This window comes from Mastigoproctus giganteus, chromosome 5 (assembly GCF_048544385.1).
Source record: "Mastigoproctus giganteus isolate SK-2022 chromosome 5, ASM4854438v1, whole genome shotgun sequence".
NCBI lineage: Eukaryota > Metazoa > Arthropoda > Arachnida > Uropygi > Thelyphonidae > Mastigoproctus > Mastigoproctus giganteus.
The window spans coordinates 237950344-237970223 of NC_143579.1; the positions used below are offsets into that span (position 1 = coordinate 237950344).

Sequence of the window (19880 nt, forward strand, 5' to 3'; positions counted from 1 at the left end):
TGAAAAGGCAAAACTCCTTATCAACACTTTAGCGAAACTGGTGATAGCACTGGCAGGATAAGTTTTTTAGCTAGCAAAGGCGCTGGTTTGAAAGATTTGTTTGAAATTTCTAATAAATATTACATTTAATATTAAATTGTTTCTTATTTTCATTTCGATGCCATATGCTTGCATTTAACTATATACTGTCTATGTACATAGTCATATTATGAAGGTACATATAATACATACATAAACAAAATTTTAGACTAGTTTTTCTTATATTTCATACTTTGGAACGGAACCCCTATATTACTATGGGAGCCATAACTCAGTATTCGCGTTTTCAGTATTCACAGCATTTCTCAGGAACGTAACCCCCGCGAATAGCGGGGGTTACGTTCCTGTTTTACTGTAGGGGTTTACTGTACTGCACTTTCATAAAGTGCTTTGACTGGTTTGACTAATAATGTTGATCATATACCCTAAAAACAAACATCTTTTCAAATTCAATTAATAAAATTAGTAATAATGAATTTAAGTTGTGGTTTCAACCACAACTTTCAAATTTGTTTCAATTGAAAACCAAATTGTGTGCCTCTGATGAGAGAGAGACTGTACAAGTCCAACAGCATAAATTTCAAGTGCTTGCATTTCCAAAACATGTCACACCTGCTGTTCATTTGGTTTAAAAAAAAAAAAAAAAATCTCTTAGATAGTTTTAAATATCAACTTTATTTAAGGAGCACAAATGCACTGTATTCAGTTCATTGCAAGTATTATACTAAAAGACTATGCAAAAAATGCTTTAAAACCACATTTAAAAATGCTGATATTAATATCTAATATGAAGCAAACTAGCAACAAAAACATTCAGTAATAATTTAGTTTAATTCAGTAATAGAAATACATGCACTACATTCCATCTAAAGTAAATGCACAAGTGTGAGACAGGCATGGCAAACAAAACTTATCCCTATCAATTATATCAATAAATATTGACCCTTAATGCATTGAATGTGTTTTCAGTAATTTTCTATGTTTAATATAATTAACATAATTAAAATGGTATGGGATTAATACCTTGTTCATATTTCTACAATAAATTCCTAACTTAAGATTGTACAGTTTTTTTTTTTTTTATTATTGTTATTTTTTTTATTTTTTTTATTTATGATAGAGCCTCAAAACTCATAGTAATGTGCACTAGGAATTCCCAATTAATGAATTCCTTGCCATTGCAATTAACCCTACAAACTTCTGTTCCACTACTTTCTGTATTAGCAATATGTTCTATTTTTTTCAGTAATAGTCTTTTACATAATCTTATGGGAATTAAATTATTCAATACAGAAACAGCATTATTTAACTTAATTAAAAATTACTAATTTTTACTACAGTATTGTTGATTATACAATTTCACCACTTCTGTAACTTAAAGATAATTACTTACTTGGTGCAATGTCATCACCTTCAAATCTAGCCTTGGGCTGGAATAGTTGTTTGAAATGGGGTTTGCAATATATCTCACCTTCATGTGAAGAATATGAATCAACACTAGAGAAAAGAAACTCATTTAAGCAATATTTAGATTAAATATATAATTGATATTTAATGGGGAAAAAAAAAGTTTGTTTCATGTCAAAATAAGTAATAGTTAATATAAAATTAAAAAAGAGCTGCTATTTTAATTATTTATTACATACAGAGGTGAAGTGTTAAGATCTTTCATTGAATTAGATTAAATACTACTACCTTAGCATCTCTCAAATGAAGTTATATATAAAATGGCAGGAAGATTTCTTCCTGTCATTTTGTGTACTTGCAATGACTATGCCCAAAAGGAGACCTACTGCATCACTAATTTGGAATTTTTCTTTTAATTATTCCACTTTATGTATGGACAGACTTTTCCTCAAGTTGGTATGACTAATGTTAAACTTTCTTTAAGTCAACATTAGTGACAGTCTTGGTTGACTTTTTTTTTTTTAAGCATTATTTCCAATGGATTTATTTTACTCCAACACCAATAAAGGATATTTATAAGAGGGATTTAATCATGGTGTAAGGAACTGGTGGGGAATGATGAACAACAGTGGAATTTTGACACTGAAATGGAACATAAACAAGGAAGGGGGGGGGATGAACAACATAACTATTGGAGAAAATTAAGACTGACCTCAAGAAGTTAAGTTTGGTTAGTGTATTGTCGACCACTGGAATAAAGTGCCCTAATAGTTGGTGAGACTAATATCGGTGAAATTTAAAGGGCAACTGGATTGGTATCTTCCAGCAGTAGGCAAAAATATGCTAAGAGGGACACAGGGTCTGTTAGTTGTCTGATGACACCAGGGGTTTCCCCCATCTGCGCAGGGACACAGGGGGTGGTGTGTGTGTGTGTGTGTGTGTGTGTTTTCTCCCTACTGATGAGGCTAAAGCCTGGCTTACTTCCATTTTAGTAGTATTAGTGCAAGAAAGCAAACCTATGTGGCACCACCTAAAAATTCCTAATTAGCATTAGCTAGACTAATGGTATATCCTCAACTTCCTCACATATGAATGTGGATGCAAATTATTCTAGCCTACAGCAGAGTAACCCAGTGTTGCCTTCCCTCACTTCATTTATCTCTTTTCCAGTAGCCAATCCTTAAATTTAGATAAACTTCCAACCCCAAAAAGGGCACATGTGAGTTTATCCAATGGTCAATCCTTAAATGACTAAGAGAAAATTTAGACATCTGCCAACAATTATCCCATCTTTTAAACTTATGCCCACTGTGTATTTCAGTATTACTAAGTGTAAAAATCCCCTCTGCATTTAGTTTACTGAAATCTTTCCTTAAAAATCATGATCAAATCACACGGCAGATATCTGGTTTCCAAACACTGCAGCTACAAAACAAGTCTACCTTGATAAGAATTTTTGTGCAATTTATATTGCAATCATGTGACTATCAAAAACTTTACTGAAATTAAATAAATGAAGTTATTCCTTCTATCTAATCCTTATAATAATTAATTATAGTAGTCAGAGATTATCTATTCTTAACAAAGCCATGCTGTGATACCCTTATAATTCCATACCTGTCCAGATGATCTCGTATTACAAACTCCATAATCTTCCCTAGTATAGCAAATGAAACTTGACAGGTGTGTAGTTATCCCCTTCACTCTTTGAACCATCCATGTGAATAGGAGATGTGTTCATACCTCTCTCTGTAGAGACCTGAATTCAAGGATGCTCTCATTATCTAAAAGTGTGCACTTCCTTCTTTTGCTGCCACTAAAATAATTGGATAGGTGGCAGTTACCAGCACCTAGTTCATGTTTTACTGTAAAAAGTTTGCTTCCAGTTCCTTTGCAATTATCATAAAATCATTCAACTTATAATTAGCATTAGCTAGAACCAGGGGTTCTTAACCTTTTGCTTTAAGCAAGCAAGATTTTGCAGCTTAAAATACGTGCGAGCACCATATGTTAAAATATAAATTTTCTTGGTTAAAGATTAAAAATGTATTTTTTAATTTTTAGCTGTATTACGCATACAATTGTACTTTTAAATTAATTTTTGGATGCTAATATTTATTACCTTATGAGTGTGAATCTTGACTTTGAAGAGATGCCAAACCTTTGCAATTAATTTCTCCATTAATGAAGATAATCGCAAATTCTCTACCAAATATGATGTCAACAATCTTGTCTTTTTTTTTTTTTTTTTTTTTTTTTGATATGTTCATTAATGAAAAATCACTTTCACATGTGTATGTTGATCCAAACATTGAAAGTACTTTGAATGCTTCTCTTTGTAATAAAGGAATTTTTTGCAGTCAGAAGAACCACAGAATTTTAAAATAGTTGTGTGTTGGTAAAGACATTTCAGAGATAAAGATGACTGCATATCAACAAGTTCTAACTCGGCAGCTGCTATTTCATTTTGATTGAAAATTTGTTCCAAGTTACTGATTTCAAAATTTCTGTAATTTTTTGTTAAATTGAAATTTTGGGGGTGCTAAGTATTCAAATCTTTCTTGGAATTGGTCACTAAGGTCTTTGATTACAAATGATGGGCAACTCCTCAGAAGTTTCCTTTTAAAACCTGATTCTGAAACACTTTTTTGAAGTTTTTTCTCAAATGCAATAATCTTCTCATATAAAACTACCACAAAATTTATCTAATTTAAATGGCTGAAGATTTCAACCATGAATGAAAGTACAATCTTGAAATCTTCAGTAAAAATTTCATTAAAAAGGTTTTCTTTATTGCTTTCTATTAGAAAAGCTTTCTTTTTCAAACAGCTCCCAAATTCTGGAGAGCACCTTTCCATGACTGAGCCAATGAACCTCTGTATGGTTAATAAGATCAGAATGCAGTGTGTGAAGATCTTCCAAAATTATTTTTAGAAGCTGCTTATTTAGGGATTTAGCAATAAAATGGTTAATGACTTTAACAATGGCTTCAAGACATCCTATAATTTCTTTTTGATCTCATTAGTGAACACAAGGCCTCAATATGAATCAAACAGTGATAATGCATAAAATTAGGTATCCTTTCATCTCTATTAAGATAAGCAATAAGACCTTTGTTTTTACCTATCATGGAAGGTGCACCATTGGTAACAATTGATACTAGTTTACTCACATCAATTTTGTGCACCATGAGGAATTTCATAATTAAGTCATATACATAAGGCCAAGGTAGAAAATAAGTACACATGAATTGAGTGACCGGATTTCAAGCCTGTGATTGCTAAATACGGTGCTGTTTCTTGTATTTCTCTATCTTGTAAACTCCTCTGACTGTGTGGTCATTCCGGAGTATAAACAGAAAATTATCTTTTCCAGTTGTATGGCAAATAAGCAGCAAAATAGCCAAAAAACTTTCTTCACAGCTGCCATCATGTTGAATCAAACAAACAAAGCATGCGAGTTGTGATATGCCCGAAACAGTCAGCTCATCAAGTGCCAGTGAAAAAAAAATACACAACTTTAAATTCTACCTAATAATTCATTGAATATTACATCTGCCATTTTATGAATTCAATTTGAAACTGCATCATTACTCAAAAGGAATATTTTTGGCAGAGCTAATCAAGGTAGCTCTGTTTTTCTGTTAAGAAACTTGCAAGCACTTCTAATGATGACACTACACAATTTTTTACTATTTCACCACTAGTGTAAGGCAATGAATTCTTTGCAATTATATTTGATAAAATAAACTTCATTTGCTAACACTTTACTATAATAGTATTTTGAAATATTTTGAATTTAGATCAAGCTAATAAGCTTGACCTAAATTCAAAATATTATATCTTCAACTTCCTCACACGTGGATGCAAATTATTTTGGCCTTTCCTACGACTAAATTGATCAAGTAAGATGTTTTTATATATTGTTTGTGTAAAATTTGATGCTTTTATACTAAACTGACAGTGGTTTCCACATTCTGCTAAAGTGATAACTAGGGGGGGGGATTCAGATTTTTTTTATAAAAAGTAAGTTTATTTGGCACCTATGGGAATGGTCAGATAACCAAATTCTAGGTAAATGAGTTATAATTATGGTTTGGCATGCTAAATATCAATAAAACTATAACCAGATCCTCAAAATAACAACCGCATGGAGAATCAAACATGTTTTCAATTTACAGTGATCAAGTGTTTGACAGACAGACAGATTCAATGAGTAAGATCTCTTTGAAAGTTTTAAAAAACTATTAGTGATACCAATGTGAATTTCAATATGCCTCCAGGATGGATGCAATTTTCAATATGCATCACTGACTTCATTTAAATTTTACATTAGTATAGCCACAAATTAGATAACAAGCATGCTCTCATTGTTCAACTCTAATAACAGTTGGTTGTGAAAGTGACATCTACAGATGGAAATATTTTAATCCACAAAGGGTATAAAAAGTATGCCAGCCTGCAGTTTTATTTTAAGATTCCTTTAATATAATGTTTGCAATTAAAGCAGAAGTTTTGTAGTTGTTTCATTACAGACCAGTAAGCTTGACTTCAGTCCCAGGGAAAATAATGGTGTCACTGGTGAAAGAAGTAATGTAGGACCATCCAGACAGGAATGCAGTTACAAGTCAGTCATAGCATAGATCTGTTAAGGGGTGATCTTGCTTGACCAATTTGATTGGATACTATGATACAGGAACAAAACTGGATGCAAAAAATAACACTGATATCATACATTCAGATTTCAGCAAATCTTCTGGTAGGATTTCATCTAAAAGACTTTTGTAAAAATTGGAACAGTGTGGCATTAGAGAAAAAGTTACTTCTATGGATAAAGGGATGGCTGAAAGGCAGAAGAAAGTGGTTATTAGTTGAGTTCCCTGGGGTTCAGTGCTTGGCCTGTTGTTTAACGTTTATTGATGATAATACTGATCAAGGCATATCCCTACTAACCTTTTTATCATCTGCAGACTTAGACATGACTTCATGTCTAAGTCTGCAGATAATAAAAAGGTAAGTAGGGTGGTTAATGACAGTAATCAGGGTATGCTACTACAACAAGATCTAGGAAAATTAGGAAGGTAGGCTGGGATGCAGAAATTGAAGTTTAAACAAAAAAAATGGAAGGTAGGAGCATTTGTAATGGCAAATGGGCAACACTAATTCCAGAATTTGTTGTACAATCAGACATGAAGTTCTCTGAGCAGTGCAGATGGGCTGCTAGGACACTCAAGGAGTTTTGTCAATGATATTCAAGAATTTTGCTGGCAGGCAGGGTTGGGCTACATCTTCACTTCTGAAAGCCTCAATTGTTTCCATTATGACCTGTTGGAATTATTGCAGAGAAGAGCAACAGGAGTAGTCATGGAACAAAAGGGTACTCTTACCAAAAAAGAATTCAGTTTTGCAAATTGCAGTATCTTGGTGTTTAAGGTTCTGAATGGATTTAGTAAGCTAAATATTGATAGCATCCTTACTCTTTCTCAAACACGAGAGAGGAAGCATAAATTTAAGTTGGGAAACATTGGTTGCAGTGCAGGTATGCATAAATTTACTTTCAGCCAGCAGGTAGTTACTCTAGTTGTACAAGAGACTAGTTTGAATAAATTAAAGGAAGAACTACACAGATTTTTAGAGTGAATGGACAGGTGATGTTAGGTTTTTTTTTTCTCTTCTTTTGACTGATGCTATATAAAACTTTTTTTTGCATTATTTGACACTACTAATACTAAAATGTTAAAATAATGACATTAGCATAAAATTAAAAACAGCAAGCTGAACAGTTTAAACAAAGTGCAGTTACGAAAGTATGCAACTGAAATATAAACTTTCTCTGCTAGATTAGTTGCTTTTAATGATCACTTCTAAAGTAGAAATTAGACAGTGTTTTATCAAAGGAAAATCATTTGATATGTGGGATAACTTTCATTTAATTTACTACATAGCTTGCAATTCCCTCTGCAAGCTATGTAGTCAATTTACTACATAGCTCACAGGAGAATGAATATTTAAGCCAGATTGGAGTACTTACTTCAGAGTCTTGTTACATTCTTTACAACGGAAACAAGTGTTGTGGAAAACTCTCTTTTCTGCTTTAATCCTTTCCATGTGATACACGTGCTTGCCACAGATTTTACACAAAGAAGAACTTTCCTCTTTTCCTGTCTGTAAAGAAAATTAAAGAAATGTTAGACAATTCAGATTTATATATATAGAAGAATATTTTAAATTGATGAAGCCTGTAAGTTGTGTGATAATGAAGACCATTTCATACAGGTAGGCTTTTTAAGGAGGGGAAAAAAAAAAAAAAAAAGTTAGTTGTCCAACTTCACAAAATTTATAGAAAATCTTGCAGCTTGCCATTATTATAAAATTAATCACCAGAATGCCACATCTGTGTAAAGCAGTGATAATCTCATGGAGGATCTTTTTGTGAAAAATAGCAGCAGAGATGTCAATATTAATAATTTCATATTTTTTGCTCTAAATTTTTCAATGCTTAATAAAAAAAATCTTAAAATACTTTGCAGTGTTTTTTAATATTAAACCTTACACTGTTATAGCTAATTTCAAAAAAAATAAATACATAAAAAATATGAAAACTGTTGTCATATGCAGGATTTTATTGGTGCATTAGCAACTAAGGCTATAATGCAGTTGTCATATGCTCTGATTCCAAACTTTTAGATGGGCGTGTGTATATACATTTTTTAGCTTAATTGTAAGTGGCATTTAACTTGGATAACTTGAAATTTCTTGGAGTTGTGTGTTTTTCACCCCACTACTTAATTTACAGCTTTATCAGAAAAAGGCCCATTGAAAAAGGGAAATTCATAAAAATTTCCCTTTTTTTTCAATGGGCCTATTATAATTGGGTTCTTTTTACCCATTGTGTGCAATGGGTAAAAAGAACCCAATTATAATATACTGTTTGGTGCAGATATTACCTGTAGTTTGTCCTCCACCTACCCTTCGTAGTGGGTGGTGGGGTAGCTGGATGAATGGTGTTTATACAGTAATAGTAAGAGCCATGCAGTGCAAGGAAGCCACAAGCTTTTTGCTGCACTGCCAAGAAAAAACCAAACAAGTAGATATGAAAATACAAGTTACTTGCTTCCCTCCTCACATAACTTTATTCAAACCGTCAGCCTTGACTACCTGTGAAGGCAACCTGTTCTAGCAATCAACTCACTGGCTAAAAGAAAATCTTCCTACAATCTAGTCTAAACTTTTCCCCCTGTAATTTTAATTTATGCCCCACCCAAAGTCTTAAATTCTCTATAACAGTGAAAATTCTGCCTTTTTTCATTTTACTAATACCCTCTGAGCCATATAAACATCAATCAGGTCACCTCTGAGGTGCCTAGCTGCCAAGCTTTGCAGCCCACGTAATCAGTCTTTCTTCGTATGGTCACCCTTTTGTCAATCTCACCATGCAAGTTCATTCCCCATCTTTGGACCCTTTCAAGAAGTTCACTTTTTTTCAGATGAGATTTCCATGCTTTAACACAGTATTTCAAATGCACTCTTACACTGTCAATTACAAAAATGCATTTGGATGCATGTCATCTGTCAGGTGACAGGTAACCTCTTGTAATTAGATAAACTGAAACAATAAAATACGGCATCATCATTTAGAGCAGAGGTTCCCAAACTCCAGTATGTGAATTGGTACCAGTACGTGAGGAGTGTGCTACCGGTACGCGAGCTATGAATGAAACCACCTAAATTTTCCCTCATGGGAGAGGGAACTTTTTAAACGTTAATTTCTTACTAAAACCAAAACTTTATTTTTCGCAGTTCATATCTATTTCAGTTTTTGTTCTTGGAAAATATACCCCTTTTCTTTCTTGTACTTCTTAACTCATAACTTTATCTCTTTACTTCCCCTCTTTTTTTCTTATTTTATATGGTTAGTCTTCCTTCAGAAGTTGGTTAGTGAACATTAAAAGTAGTGTTTGCAGTTGTACTGATTTCACAGGTAATTTGAAATTTAGATCATTAGAAATTATGACATACTGCTATCCTATTTATTAAAACAGACTTATGTACTCAATTAACACACTGGTACACCATGAGATACCAATGTGGTTGATAACCTCTGATTTAGAGGTTCTCAACCACATTTAAAGGTTGGGAACATCTGATTTAGAGAATATTGATGGGAAGATGTCTTACTCCCAAAATTAAACTGAAATTAAAAAAAAAAAAGGAGGTGGGGTTTGTCAGTGTGTGTGTGTGTGTGTGTGTGTGTGTGTGTGTGTGTGTGTGTGTGTGTGTGTGTGTGTGTGTGTGTGTGTGTGTGTGTGTGTTCGTTCTAGGGTTAAGGAACTAACTGGTGGGTATTTGATAAGTTGTAGTTGTCTGAGCAGAGAAAGGTTTGTCAAACTGGAAAGTGAAATGCAGTGTACTATTATCAGTAAGACTGTGGTACAATCTGGTCAATTTAAAGTCATTTATATACTTGGGGAACATCAACATTAGCTGAAAATGTTAAAAGAACCCTCTACCATCTCCCATAGCAAGTGGGAGATAGTAGTGGGAGTTGGTAGTCTAAAAGAATTTTCTTTTTTATGAAACCCCCAAATGAAAGGTATGAAAACCTATAGTACTTAGTACTGTGCATGGGTTGAAGGAGATTATGGAGAGAGGTGATGCCGAAAACTTTGCTCTGGAGACTAAACATGGGTTTCACCACTCTTCAAGCCTCCAATACGCAAAGTGGTGTTACTGAAATGGTTAATGAGGTCACTAGTTGTTAGTATTAGTATTATATTATTAGTGTTATATTATATTAGTATTAATACTATTAGTAGTAACATGCATGGATTAAAGGAGATGGGGAAGCTGGAAACTAACCCAATTTGCAAAAGACAGCAGGCAAACACCATAGAAATGTTGGGCACCACTTAAGTTTCACTGAACTTTTACAATGAAACTATCCAGATATGAGTAACATAAGCCAACAATGTCAGTGAATAAGATCAACAGAATTCCAGATGGAAATTTCCAAAATAGTGCATGGGTTTGGTGGCTAATGAATTTTTCCTTTGCAAATGGACCAAATGCAATGTGGCAATAATTGGAAGGACTTATCCTTCCAATTAAAATAAAATATAAAGAATAGAATTAGAATGATGTAAAAATAGAATTAGAAAGATGTAACAGAGGCATTACCAATGTATGGAAGTTGAAACTAACAGCTTTGACAACAGACCAGAAGGTTTTGCTTGGACAAACAGTTTTCTATTCAACCTTTTGAAAATAATGCAAATTTATTAACTTAACCTAAGTGTTAAAAACTTTACCATGCCAGCTGAAAATGAAGTGCAGGAGTTTGATACATGCTAAGCACAATATGCTATATTCTTATGTCCTTTATTTAAAGGATAACTTTACAAAAAAAAAAAAAGAAATCACCAAGAACAATAATATTTATTTGCAAATAATCTTTCTACATGCTGTTACAAATACAACAAGCATGCAGGCACTACTGTGTGAGGAAATGTAGCATTTTATCACTCTTAACCTAATTACTATATAAAACAGGATAACCTAACCACACACACGCATGGTTTTCAAGCAAGTCAATTATTGTACACCAATCTTGTTTGTACAATAGCCTTACAGAAAAGTTTAAAATAATCATCAGCTTTCCTTTGGAGGAAAAAGTTAATTTTTTTATTATCATTCAAATATTAAAATTATTCAAAACAGTCCAAACAGTGAAGTCATATACACTAATAGTACAAGACATTTATTCATCATGTGTAATCTTATTGGCCCCAGTAAGACCTCCTACCAACCAAATCAGTTTATTTAATTTAGTCATAATTAATAGTACTTGAACTTATGCTATTTACTATATAAAGCATATAACTGCAATCTTTCTTGCTGGAATTTTACTTGAACCCATGTTAAGTCATTTTTCACAGGTATGGTATTATCAATCTTTACTAGTTTCCTACAATCTATTTTGAGCATCAGTTTTTTATGCATTAGTAGAATGCATATGACACAAGAAAGGAAGCTTATACAGCATCAGCAAAAAAAAACACCACTTCCCATTTCAACCATCCATTTGATCCAAAAGTTTGTCCAGTTGTTCCTTGAATTTATTTAGGCTATCAACTTCTGAAATGACAGATGGAAGTCTGTTCCAGCAATCAACTAAAAACTACCCACTGGCTAAATGAAAACTTCTGCACATTATTCTACAACTGTCTTTTCTCAATTTGAATTTATGCCCCCTCAGGTTCATAATCTGCACAAGAATCCTATCAGCATTGAGCCTACTCGAACCATTCAAGGCCTTATACACCTCAATCAGATTGCCTTGCATCTGCATAGTCTCCATATACTACAATTTGCAAAACTTAAGCCTTTCTTGGTAAGAGCACCCTTTTGTTCCCCTCACCAATCTTTTTGCCCTTTTCTGTACTAACTCTAGCAAATCTACATCCTAAAATGAGGCCTCTAGATCTGTACACAGTACTCACGGTGTGGCCTGACAATTGCCTTATACAAAGGGATTATCAGTTCCTTATCCCTGCTAGAAAAAAAATTCCTGTATATCATTGACAAGTCCCCATGATATGCTCTGGCAGCCAGTCTGTACTGTTCAGAAAAGTTCATATCTGACTACAAAATTACTCTGAGTTTAGTACCATACAGTTTGTACATTTTTCTATGATTACTGCTACCAATATGCAGTACTTTATATTTGTCAATGTTAAACTTCAGTTGACACTTTTCAGCCCATCTGCCGAACATTTCTAGATCCTGTTGCAGGATCTAGAAATGCCATTACTGTTATTAACAACCTTGCCAATCTTCGTATTATCTCCAAACTTTGACATTAGGTCTGATATACCTTCATCAATACCACTGATAAATATATAAAACAACAGTGGGCCAAACACTGAACCCTGCAGGACTCCACTAATAACATTAGTCCACAAAGAGCAGTTTCCATTGATTACCACTCTGTCTTCTCCCACTCAACCATCCTTTTATTCATTGTAGCAACTTGCCCTTAATGCCATACTGCTTCAATTTGTATAGTATTCTTCCATGTGCAACAGTATCAAAAGCTTTCCTGAAATCCAAGTATATGATATCAAAATTATTTTTTGCATCCTGTTCTTTTGTGACCACATCATACACTGGTGTGCAAAACTTAAGGACCAACACTATTTCTAAAGGTTACAACCACAAAATCTTTACTTAAGGTACTCTTTACTGATGAGAGTAGATTCAGCCTCAGCAGCGATTCTGGACGTCAGCTAATCTGGCGAGAGGTTGGCACACTATCACCCCGCAAACATCACTGAAAGGGAATGATATGGCAGTCAAGGTGTTCTCATCTGGGGAAACGTCATCTTGGATGGACATGCGCAACTCCAGATACTGGAAGGCGGTACTGTAACCAGTTCATGCTACTGTACTGAGGTTATCGTTCCCCATGTGCATCTGTTCCGAGGTGCCATTGGCCCTGAGTTCATGTTTATGGATGATAATGCCACATCCCATTGCATTGCAGCTGTTGATATGTTTTTGGAAAGTGAGGATATTGTTCGTATGGATTGGCCTGCCCGTTCTTCCAACTGATCTAAATACCATCGAACACATATAGGATGCTCTGGGGAGATGCCTAGCGGCATGTCCACACCCACCAGAAAATGTTCACCAGCTGAAGATGGCAATGACAGAGGACGATGTTACCGCAAGAACTTATCAACAACATTGTTCTAAGTATGGACAAGTGGTGCAAAGCCTGCATCGACATTAGGGGTTGCCATATTTCCTACTGAGGACCACCTCTTCTCTTTGTTCCATCTTTGGCAGTAATGCATCTATCATGGCAGCCAGTGCTATGTTGCCATTTTTGAATAAATGTCCCTCTGTACCGTTTTGTTTCTGTTGTTGTGTCAGTGTTGTTTCCTTCATTTCTGTACCTCATGAGGTTCCTTTGGTATGCTTTTCCAATATCCAGGTCACTCCTATGAGAAGTTACAGGTAAAAACCTGACTGGTCCTTAAATTTTGCACACCAGTGTAGTATCCAATCAAATTGTCAGACAAGACTTCCTCTTAACAAACCCATGCTGTGTCTGAATTATTACTGCAGTCTTGTGTAGATAATCCCACAATGCTTCTTTAACCAGTGACTCCATTATTTTTCCCGGAACAGAAGTTAAACTAACAGGTCTGTAATCACTAGTGTCACTCCTTGATCCCCCTTTGTGAACTTGGGATGCATTTGCACATCTCAAATACATACTACACTTAAAAATGAGATACCACTACCAGGTTTTCACCTTCCTTGGTGCAGTAGGAGTGTTTCTTCATACTTGTTTCTCACTAAAGCAGATATCAGCATAGATATTTTATTTATTCTTCATGCATAATCTTATTGGCTTTAGTAAGACATCCTACCAACCAAACAAAGTCAGTTTTTTGATACATTTGGATGTATTTCTATGTAGGAGGTGTGATCAGAAAGTTTGAAGATTGCCTTAAAATTTGTCACAGCATGTCTGGTCACAGTAACATGAATCACCCATTTATCTCATCAATCTGAATTAGTGCACATTAAATAGGTGTTCTGTTGTCACATTTTAAAATGAGTGATTTTATTTACTGAACAGAGAATTTATCATATTGCTTCAAATTAAGGAAAAGTGTAACAAACCTACAAAATGTTAACAGCTTTCAGAGAAGATGCTATGTATTGTCCAAAGACTTCAGTAGTTTGCAGAGTTTAAAGAAATACTGCCTATTAGATAAGCCTTGCTCTGCCTCCCTATCAATCTGCCTCCCCTGTAATCTCATTGGGAATAATTAATATTTATTAACATTCTGTGAAATGTCTATTGAAGTTGGTATTTCTTATGGGACATGTCAATATTGTGCCCCACATCCTTGCAGATAATTTTCAAAATTCAGGTTTTTGTCAATAAGCTGTTGCTGACCTACATTTTGTTTCTTGCATTGTTACTGCTGATGAATTGTGGGTGTACAGCTATGATCTGAAAATAAAGGTCCAGTCCTTTCAATGGAAAATTATTTTCTTCAAGGTCCAAGAAGGCAAGACAATCTGAATAAGATGTGAAGTAATCATGCTTATATATATATATATATATATATATATATTTTTTTTTTGACTCATAGGACATTGTTCATTATGATGTCCTGCACAGTGAAACAGTGAATCAGGAATACTACAAAACAGCTCTACAGCAATTGCACAATTCTGTTCAGAGAAAACAGCCAAAAAAAAAAAGAAAGTGTACTTCAGGGAATTGGCATATGCATAATGACAATGCCTGTACACTTTCCCATTCAAGAATTTCTTGCAAAGAAATCCATCTTACTCACACTGGATTTAGCTCTCTGTGATTTCCCCTCACCAATCTACAAGTCCTCTTGAAAGGTAAGATAGAAATACGTGCATGTAGTCTCAAGGAGACTACTTCCAAGATTTATTTGAATGGTCAAATAAATAAGCTTCATTTCCTAAATATTAGTTCAATCTCACTTTTTTGATCACACCTTGTAGTCTAGTAGATATGCAGAGGCTTGCCTCAGCTATCAGGTGGTTGATTATTGGAACAAAACTTCCAGCTGGTGTCATGGAAGCAGACAGCTTGAATAAATTCAAGGAAGCAACTAGACAAATTATTGGAAGAGATGGTCAGGTGATGTGGGTAGTTTTTTTTTTTTTGGCTGATGCTTTGTAAGCTTGCTTTCATGCATCATAACACCACTATTACTACTAATTAGAATTAGTCTTTCAAAGTCTAATTTGTTTTAAAAATTCAGTTTCTATAACTTCAAATCCATAGATTTCCAAGACTCACCACTGCTATAGTTCAAAACTATTTCAGCCATCTTTGCGGCTTTAATTCATGACAGTCATTTTTATCATTTATTAAAATAGCAGAATGATACAAGAGAGCAAAGTTTATGTAGCATCTGCTATGTCAAGAGTTACTTTTTATTTTAATCAAGTTCGTTCAAATGAATATGTAAATGCTCCTTAAATCTACATAAACTTTCCAACTCTACAAGATTAAGTGGCAGCTTATTCCCACTAATTAATTGCCTTTAGTTAACACTTTAGTAACACTAAAGGCAAAGTTTTCTTACATCCAGTTTAAAATTCTTTCCTTAGTTTGAATCAGTCCTCTTGTTTGTATCATCCTAAAAAGATGAAAGTAAGCTTCCAATTCATGCAACCCTTTTCAGGCCTTAAACCATCTTAATCAGATCAATGCAAATGTAGAATTTCTTTCCAAACTGTATAGCATATAAAACTGGAAACTCCCTGTAAAATGATCTTTCTGCATCCACAATTAGTTCTATTGTGCTCTTAACTCTTTCAACCAAGAGAATCTTTTTCCAAAATAAGTTTGTTTATTCTCAAAGCAGTCAAGGTGAGATCTCCAGAACTGTATACAAGATGTGATCTGGCCACTGATTTGTACATTGGGTAATTACCTCTACTAAAACAATTTCTACACATTAACAGTACTCCATGCACTTTCCAACCAGTTTTACTATACTGTTGAGAGAACTTTATATTAGATTATTACAATATCAATACTACCTGTGTTACTGCTGAACCATGTCAACTGTGTTATCCCAGTTGATAGTAAAAAAAAAGTAAACTGCGGCCATTATCAAACCCACTGCAGGATGGAAGCCTCCTCAACAATTCATGCTGAGAGAAAATGGACCATAATCTTCCACGCTGGTCCAGTGCAGGTTGGCAGATCGACCATATCTAGCAGTCAGGGGCTTGAACCCCAGTCTACTCAGAACGTGTGCTACTGCACTCCCACTCCTGACCACTCGGCTATGGAGGCCTCCCAGCTGATGATTCAACATCAAAGGAATCTGAGTAGTAGAGCATACCCACCCCCTCTTAAATGTTACTCAAAATGGTGGAAAAAACTGCACTAACAAATACTGAATATTTTAAGATAACATATTCTAACTACAAAAATAAAATTAATACAGTGAAACCCTTTTAAGATGTTTCTGAAGGGAACAATTAAAGGACAGGCAGGAATTTTTACATTTCTTGATTGTTGGATAAAAAACTTCATATAGAAGATAACAAACAAGGTCCTCTTAAATGGATTTCAATGTGTAATGAAAGACTATACAAATTGCTACACAACAAACAAAAGCTTGGTGTAAGATGAACAATTTATAACAACACTAAAAATAATCTGCAAATGCAAATTTTGAAAACAAGACTATTTAAAATAGCAAAAAGCATGTTTAAACTCTTCACTTAAAAAAAAAAAGAAAAGAAAAGAAACAATAGCTTCACTTACAATATCATCACCACCTTGAGAATCATTAGAGCAGTCATCCTGTGGGTGAGCAAAGCAAGGTTAAGCAACAAGTTATACACCACAGCACAAAACACATGCACAAAGGAAATTGCTATGTGACAGCTTTCATCTAAAATCTGCAATACTGCACAAGAGTGACTGCAACATTAAAGTGATGACAATCCTAAGTTTTCTAAAACTAAGTTTTCTTTAGAAAGGTGGAAAGTTTAACAGAAATTTGTTAATTTAATTCCCTGCAGTGAAGCAAATATGTGGAGGACAGCTGCCACAATATTCTTTATCTTTTAAATAAAAATTTAGTTTGGTTAATGAAATATTATAAAGAACCAAACCTGGCTAATCAAATTAACATTATCTGATATAAAAACAAAAAAATTCAGATAATTTAAGTAATTTTCACAATCGTTTTTAAACTATATACTGCATAAAATGGATAAACAAATTAATGGATACTGATATGGTGAAGGCCAAACTCAATTTTTATCATTGTGAATATAGGGAAGTCATTTGTTATTTGAAGATTTTTTCTAGTACAAACTGGCTATATTAAATCTAATTATTGTATATTATGAGTATTATAGTCTATACTAAACATATTATTATCATCATATCCAACAAAAAATTCATCAAGAAATCCAGGATACCAGAAAGCTGCATTTAGTCCCTAATGACTTGTTTTTCCAAAAGCATGGGTGCTGCTAATGTAACATATATAAACTGCATGTACTCACAAGCACAAATTGCATCTTGTCTGGCTTTAAAAAGCTGGAATAGCTCATGGATATAATACACTACAGCCCCAACCAATAAAGTTTAGAAATTCATCCAATCTACGATGAGACTTAAATCCCGACTTGAAGTGAGTGAGATTTGATGAAACCACTAAGTCAAGATTCCTTAATGAATAGACAGCAAGAAACTATTGTTACATAAAATGTCATTCGACCCATTTGCAATTCTGAAGTGTTATAAAAAGTGCTGAGTAGTAGCCTAATCTCCCCCCCCCCCATATGATTATCTTATTTGGGTTGGCCACATGCATTTTCATCTTAAAATCCTGTTCTAAAGGTTACCCTATATTTCATAGCTAAAAGTAGTTTTCCAGTGAGAAAACCGAGATATCTTCCTATGACCAATAATGATTCAAATGATTGAGGAGTATGACAAAAATCTCTTCAGGCAGACTGTATATAGGTCAATTTTACAGGTCTGTTTCAGTGTGGTAGGCCTGGCCCTTAACAAGCTGAATTTCTTTCTGGAATGCTATCTGGGTTTGTCCCTAATAACCAGATTGGTGGTTTATTTTTGACACCTGTGGAGTATCATTCCAGCTCTTCTCTTTTCTGCTGTTGGTTTACTTTTGTTAAGGATTTAAATGTTTACTTACTTCATATGAAAACAATTTGGTCAATATTGATTCAGTCCCCTGCTACTCAGGGTTCTGATTTCTTCAATTCCAGGATTCAGTTCTGTTTTTGACCTCAACTTATTTTTATTTGGGCAGTCATGGCCTCAAATTAACTTGGTTTATTCAGAGCTCCAACACATCTGTGATACATTCTCAAATCTGTCAAGAGTTTAGAAATTGTGAAGGTAAAACAGATATGTGCAAGGTGTTGGGCCACAACCTGATACTTAAGTAATTTATCCTCTATGTATGACATCTTATGATGTATGGTGCAATTTAGTCTAGGGCAGCACAATTAAATTATTCTTGGACTAATTCAGAAAGTTAAAGCTTCCTGTGATGTCTTGCAGAATGGCTATACTGTGAACCCTTAGCCTTCCTTCTATGAAAGGAATTTGGGATTTCCCCATTGTGCAATCCATACTCTTGTTATCTGGAGTCAATGACAGGAAGAATCTGGGGCATTTCATATGCTAGTATCACCAGCCACTCTATAAATAGTAAACCTCTTCTTTACCTCATTAATTCGAGAAATAAGAGATATGGTATTTTTTTATTTTTTTTTTGTTTAAGAAATAATTGAATAATAAAAATTATAATAATAAAATAAAGAGCTAACAGGTCTCATCTAACTGTATTTAGATGAGACCTGTTAGCTGGATTTTATGACTTAAAACTATTTCTTCTATCTTTAAAAGATATGGGAACAGTACTGTTTTGGTGGTGGGGAATAACTTTGTGGTGAATATTCACAATTAATAGCCACACACCTCTTTTCTTTTTTTTTTAAGTGTGGAATGTTGACTATTTGATGATACAGAAATCAGATCTTTCAACAGAGAGAGAGAGCGCGCGCGCACGCACTGTTCTGGAGTGAAGTTGTCCCCAAATCATTTTACGAACAATATAACATTTTCCTGCAGCAACTCAGCTGATGACTTTCTGGAAACGAGTAATCCAGAGTGGTAGTCAACTTTCTACTGACATACTTGCCTAACAATTTTCTCAAAGAATAGAACATTGTACCACTGAAACATTTGTCTATGAAATTTATGCCCTTAACACATTTGAACAATAATTTTAACCACTTTAATGCTAATTCATCAGTCATTGACTGTTGAATTAGAATTAACTTGAGTAATACAAAGAAATTTACCACGTAGATATTAATTTTTCAACAATCCCAGTTGAAATGGTAGTTTGAATGTTAATGTCCAATTTGAATGTCCAATCAAATAGCAACCAAACGTGCTATTTGATTGGACAAATAGCACGTTTGGTTGCACAGTTTACTTAGATACTGAAACTGTTCATAACAGCATATTGCTTCACTTCATGTTTTGTCATGTGCTTCCTTATTCAGTTGCTTCTAGGAGGAGGAGGAGATTAAGGTAATATGCTAAATAGTTAATATGCTGAGTGATCTCATAGATGGTAAGTTGTTAAGAACAAAAGGGCAAATTACCACAGTGCATTTTATATAGATAAGACACTCAAAGAAACTTGTCTGTGTGTGGGTGTGAAAGAGGAAAGAAAAAGGTTCAACTCCTTTTTGGAAGGCAGTGTGAAATCATGTTGTTCACAATGTTATTTTATTCAAGAGCCAAAATACCATTTTATTCAACATTGGAATCACCACTAGCAACTGTAAGCTAAGATA

General features: G+C 34.2%; 1 protein-coding gene across 16 annotated transcripts in view; it reads right to left on the bottom strand.

Annotated features, from left to right (window-relative positions):
* Positions 1-19880, bottom strand: part of LOC150086311 (uncharacterized) — a 452317-nt gene that overhangs the window by 167243 nt on the left and 265194 nt on the right. For 14 of the 16 annotated variants that reach the window (XM_090374473.1, XM_090374471.1, XM_090374480.1 and 11 more), the window contains 3 exons: positions 16792-16830; positions 7477-7610; positions 1433-1536 (listed from right to left, as the gene is read on the bottom strand). In XM_090374473.1, the coding sequence (XP_090230599.1) occupies positions 1433-1536; positions 7477-7610; positions 16792-16830 (277 nt within the window). The remainder of the gene's footprint in view (positions 1-1432; positions 1537-7476; positions 7611-16791; positions 16831-19880) is intronic. The other 2 variants (XM_090374476.1, XM_090374479.1) reach the window with 1 other exon arrangement.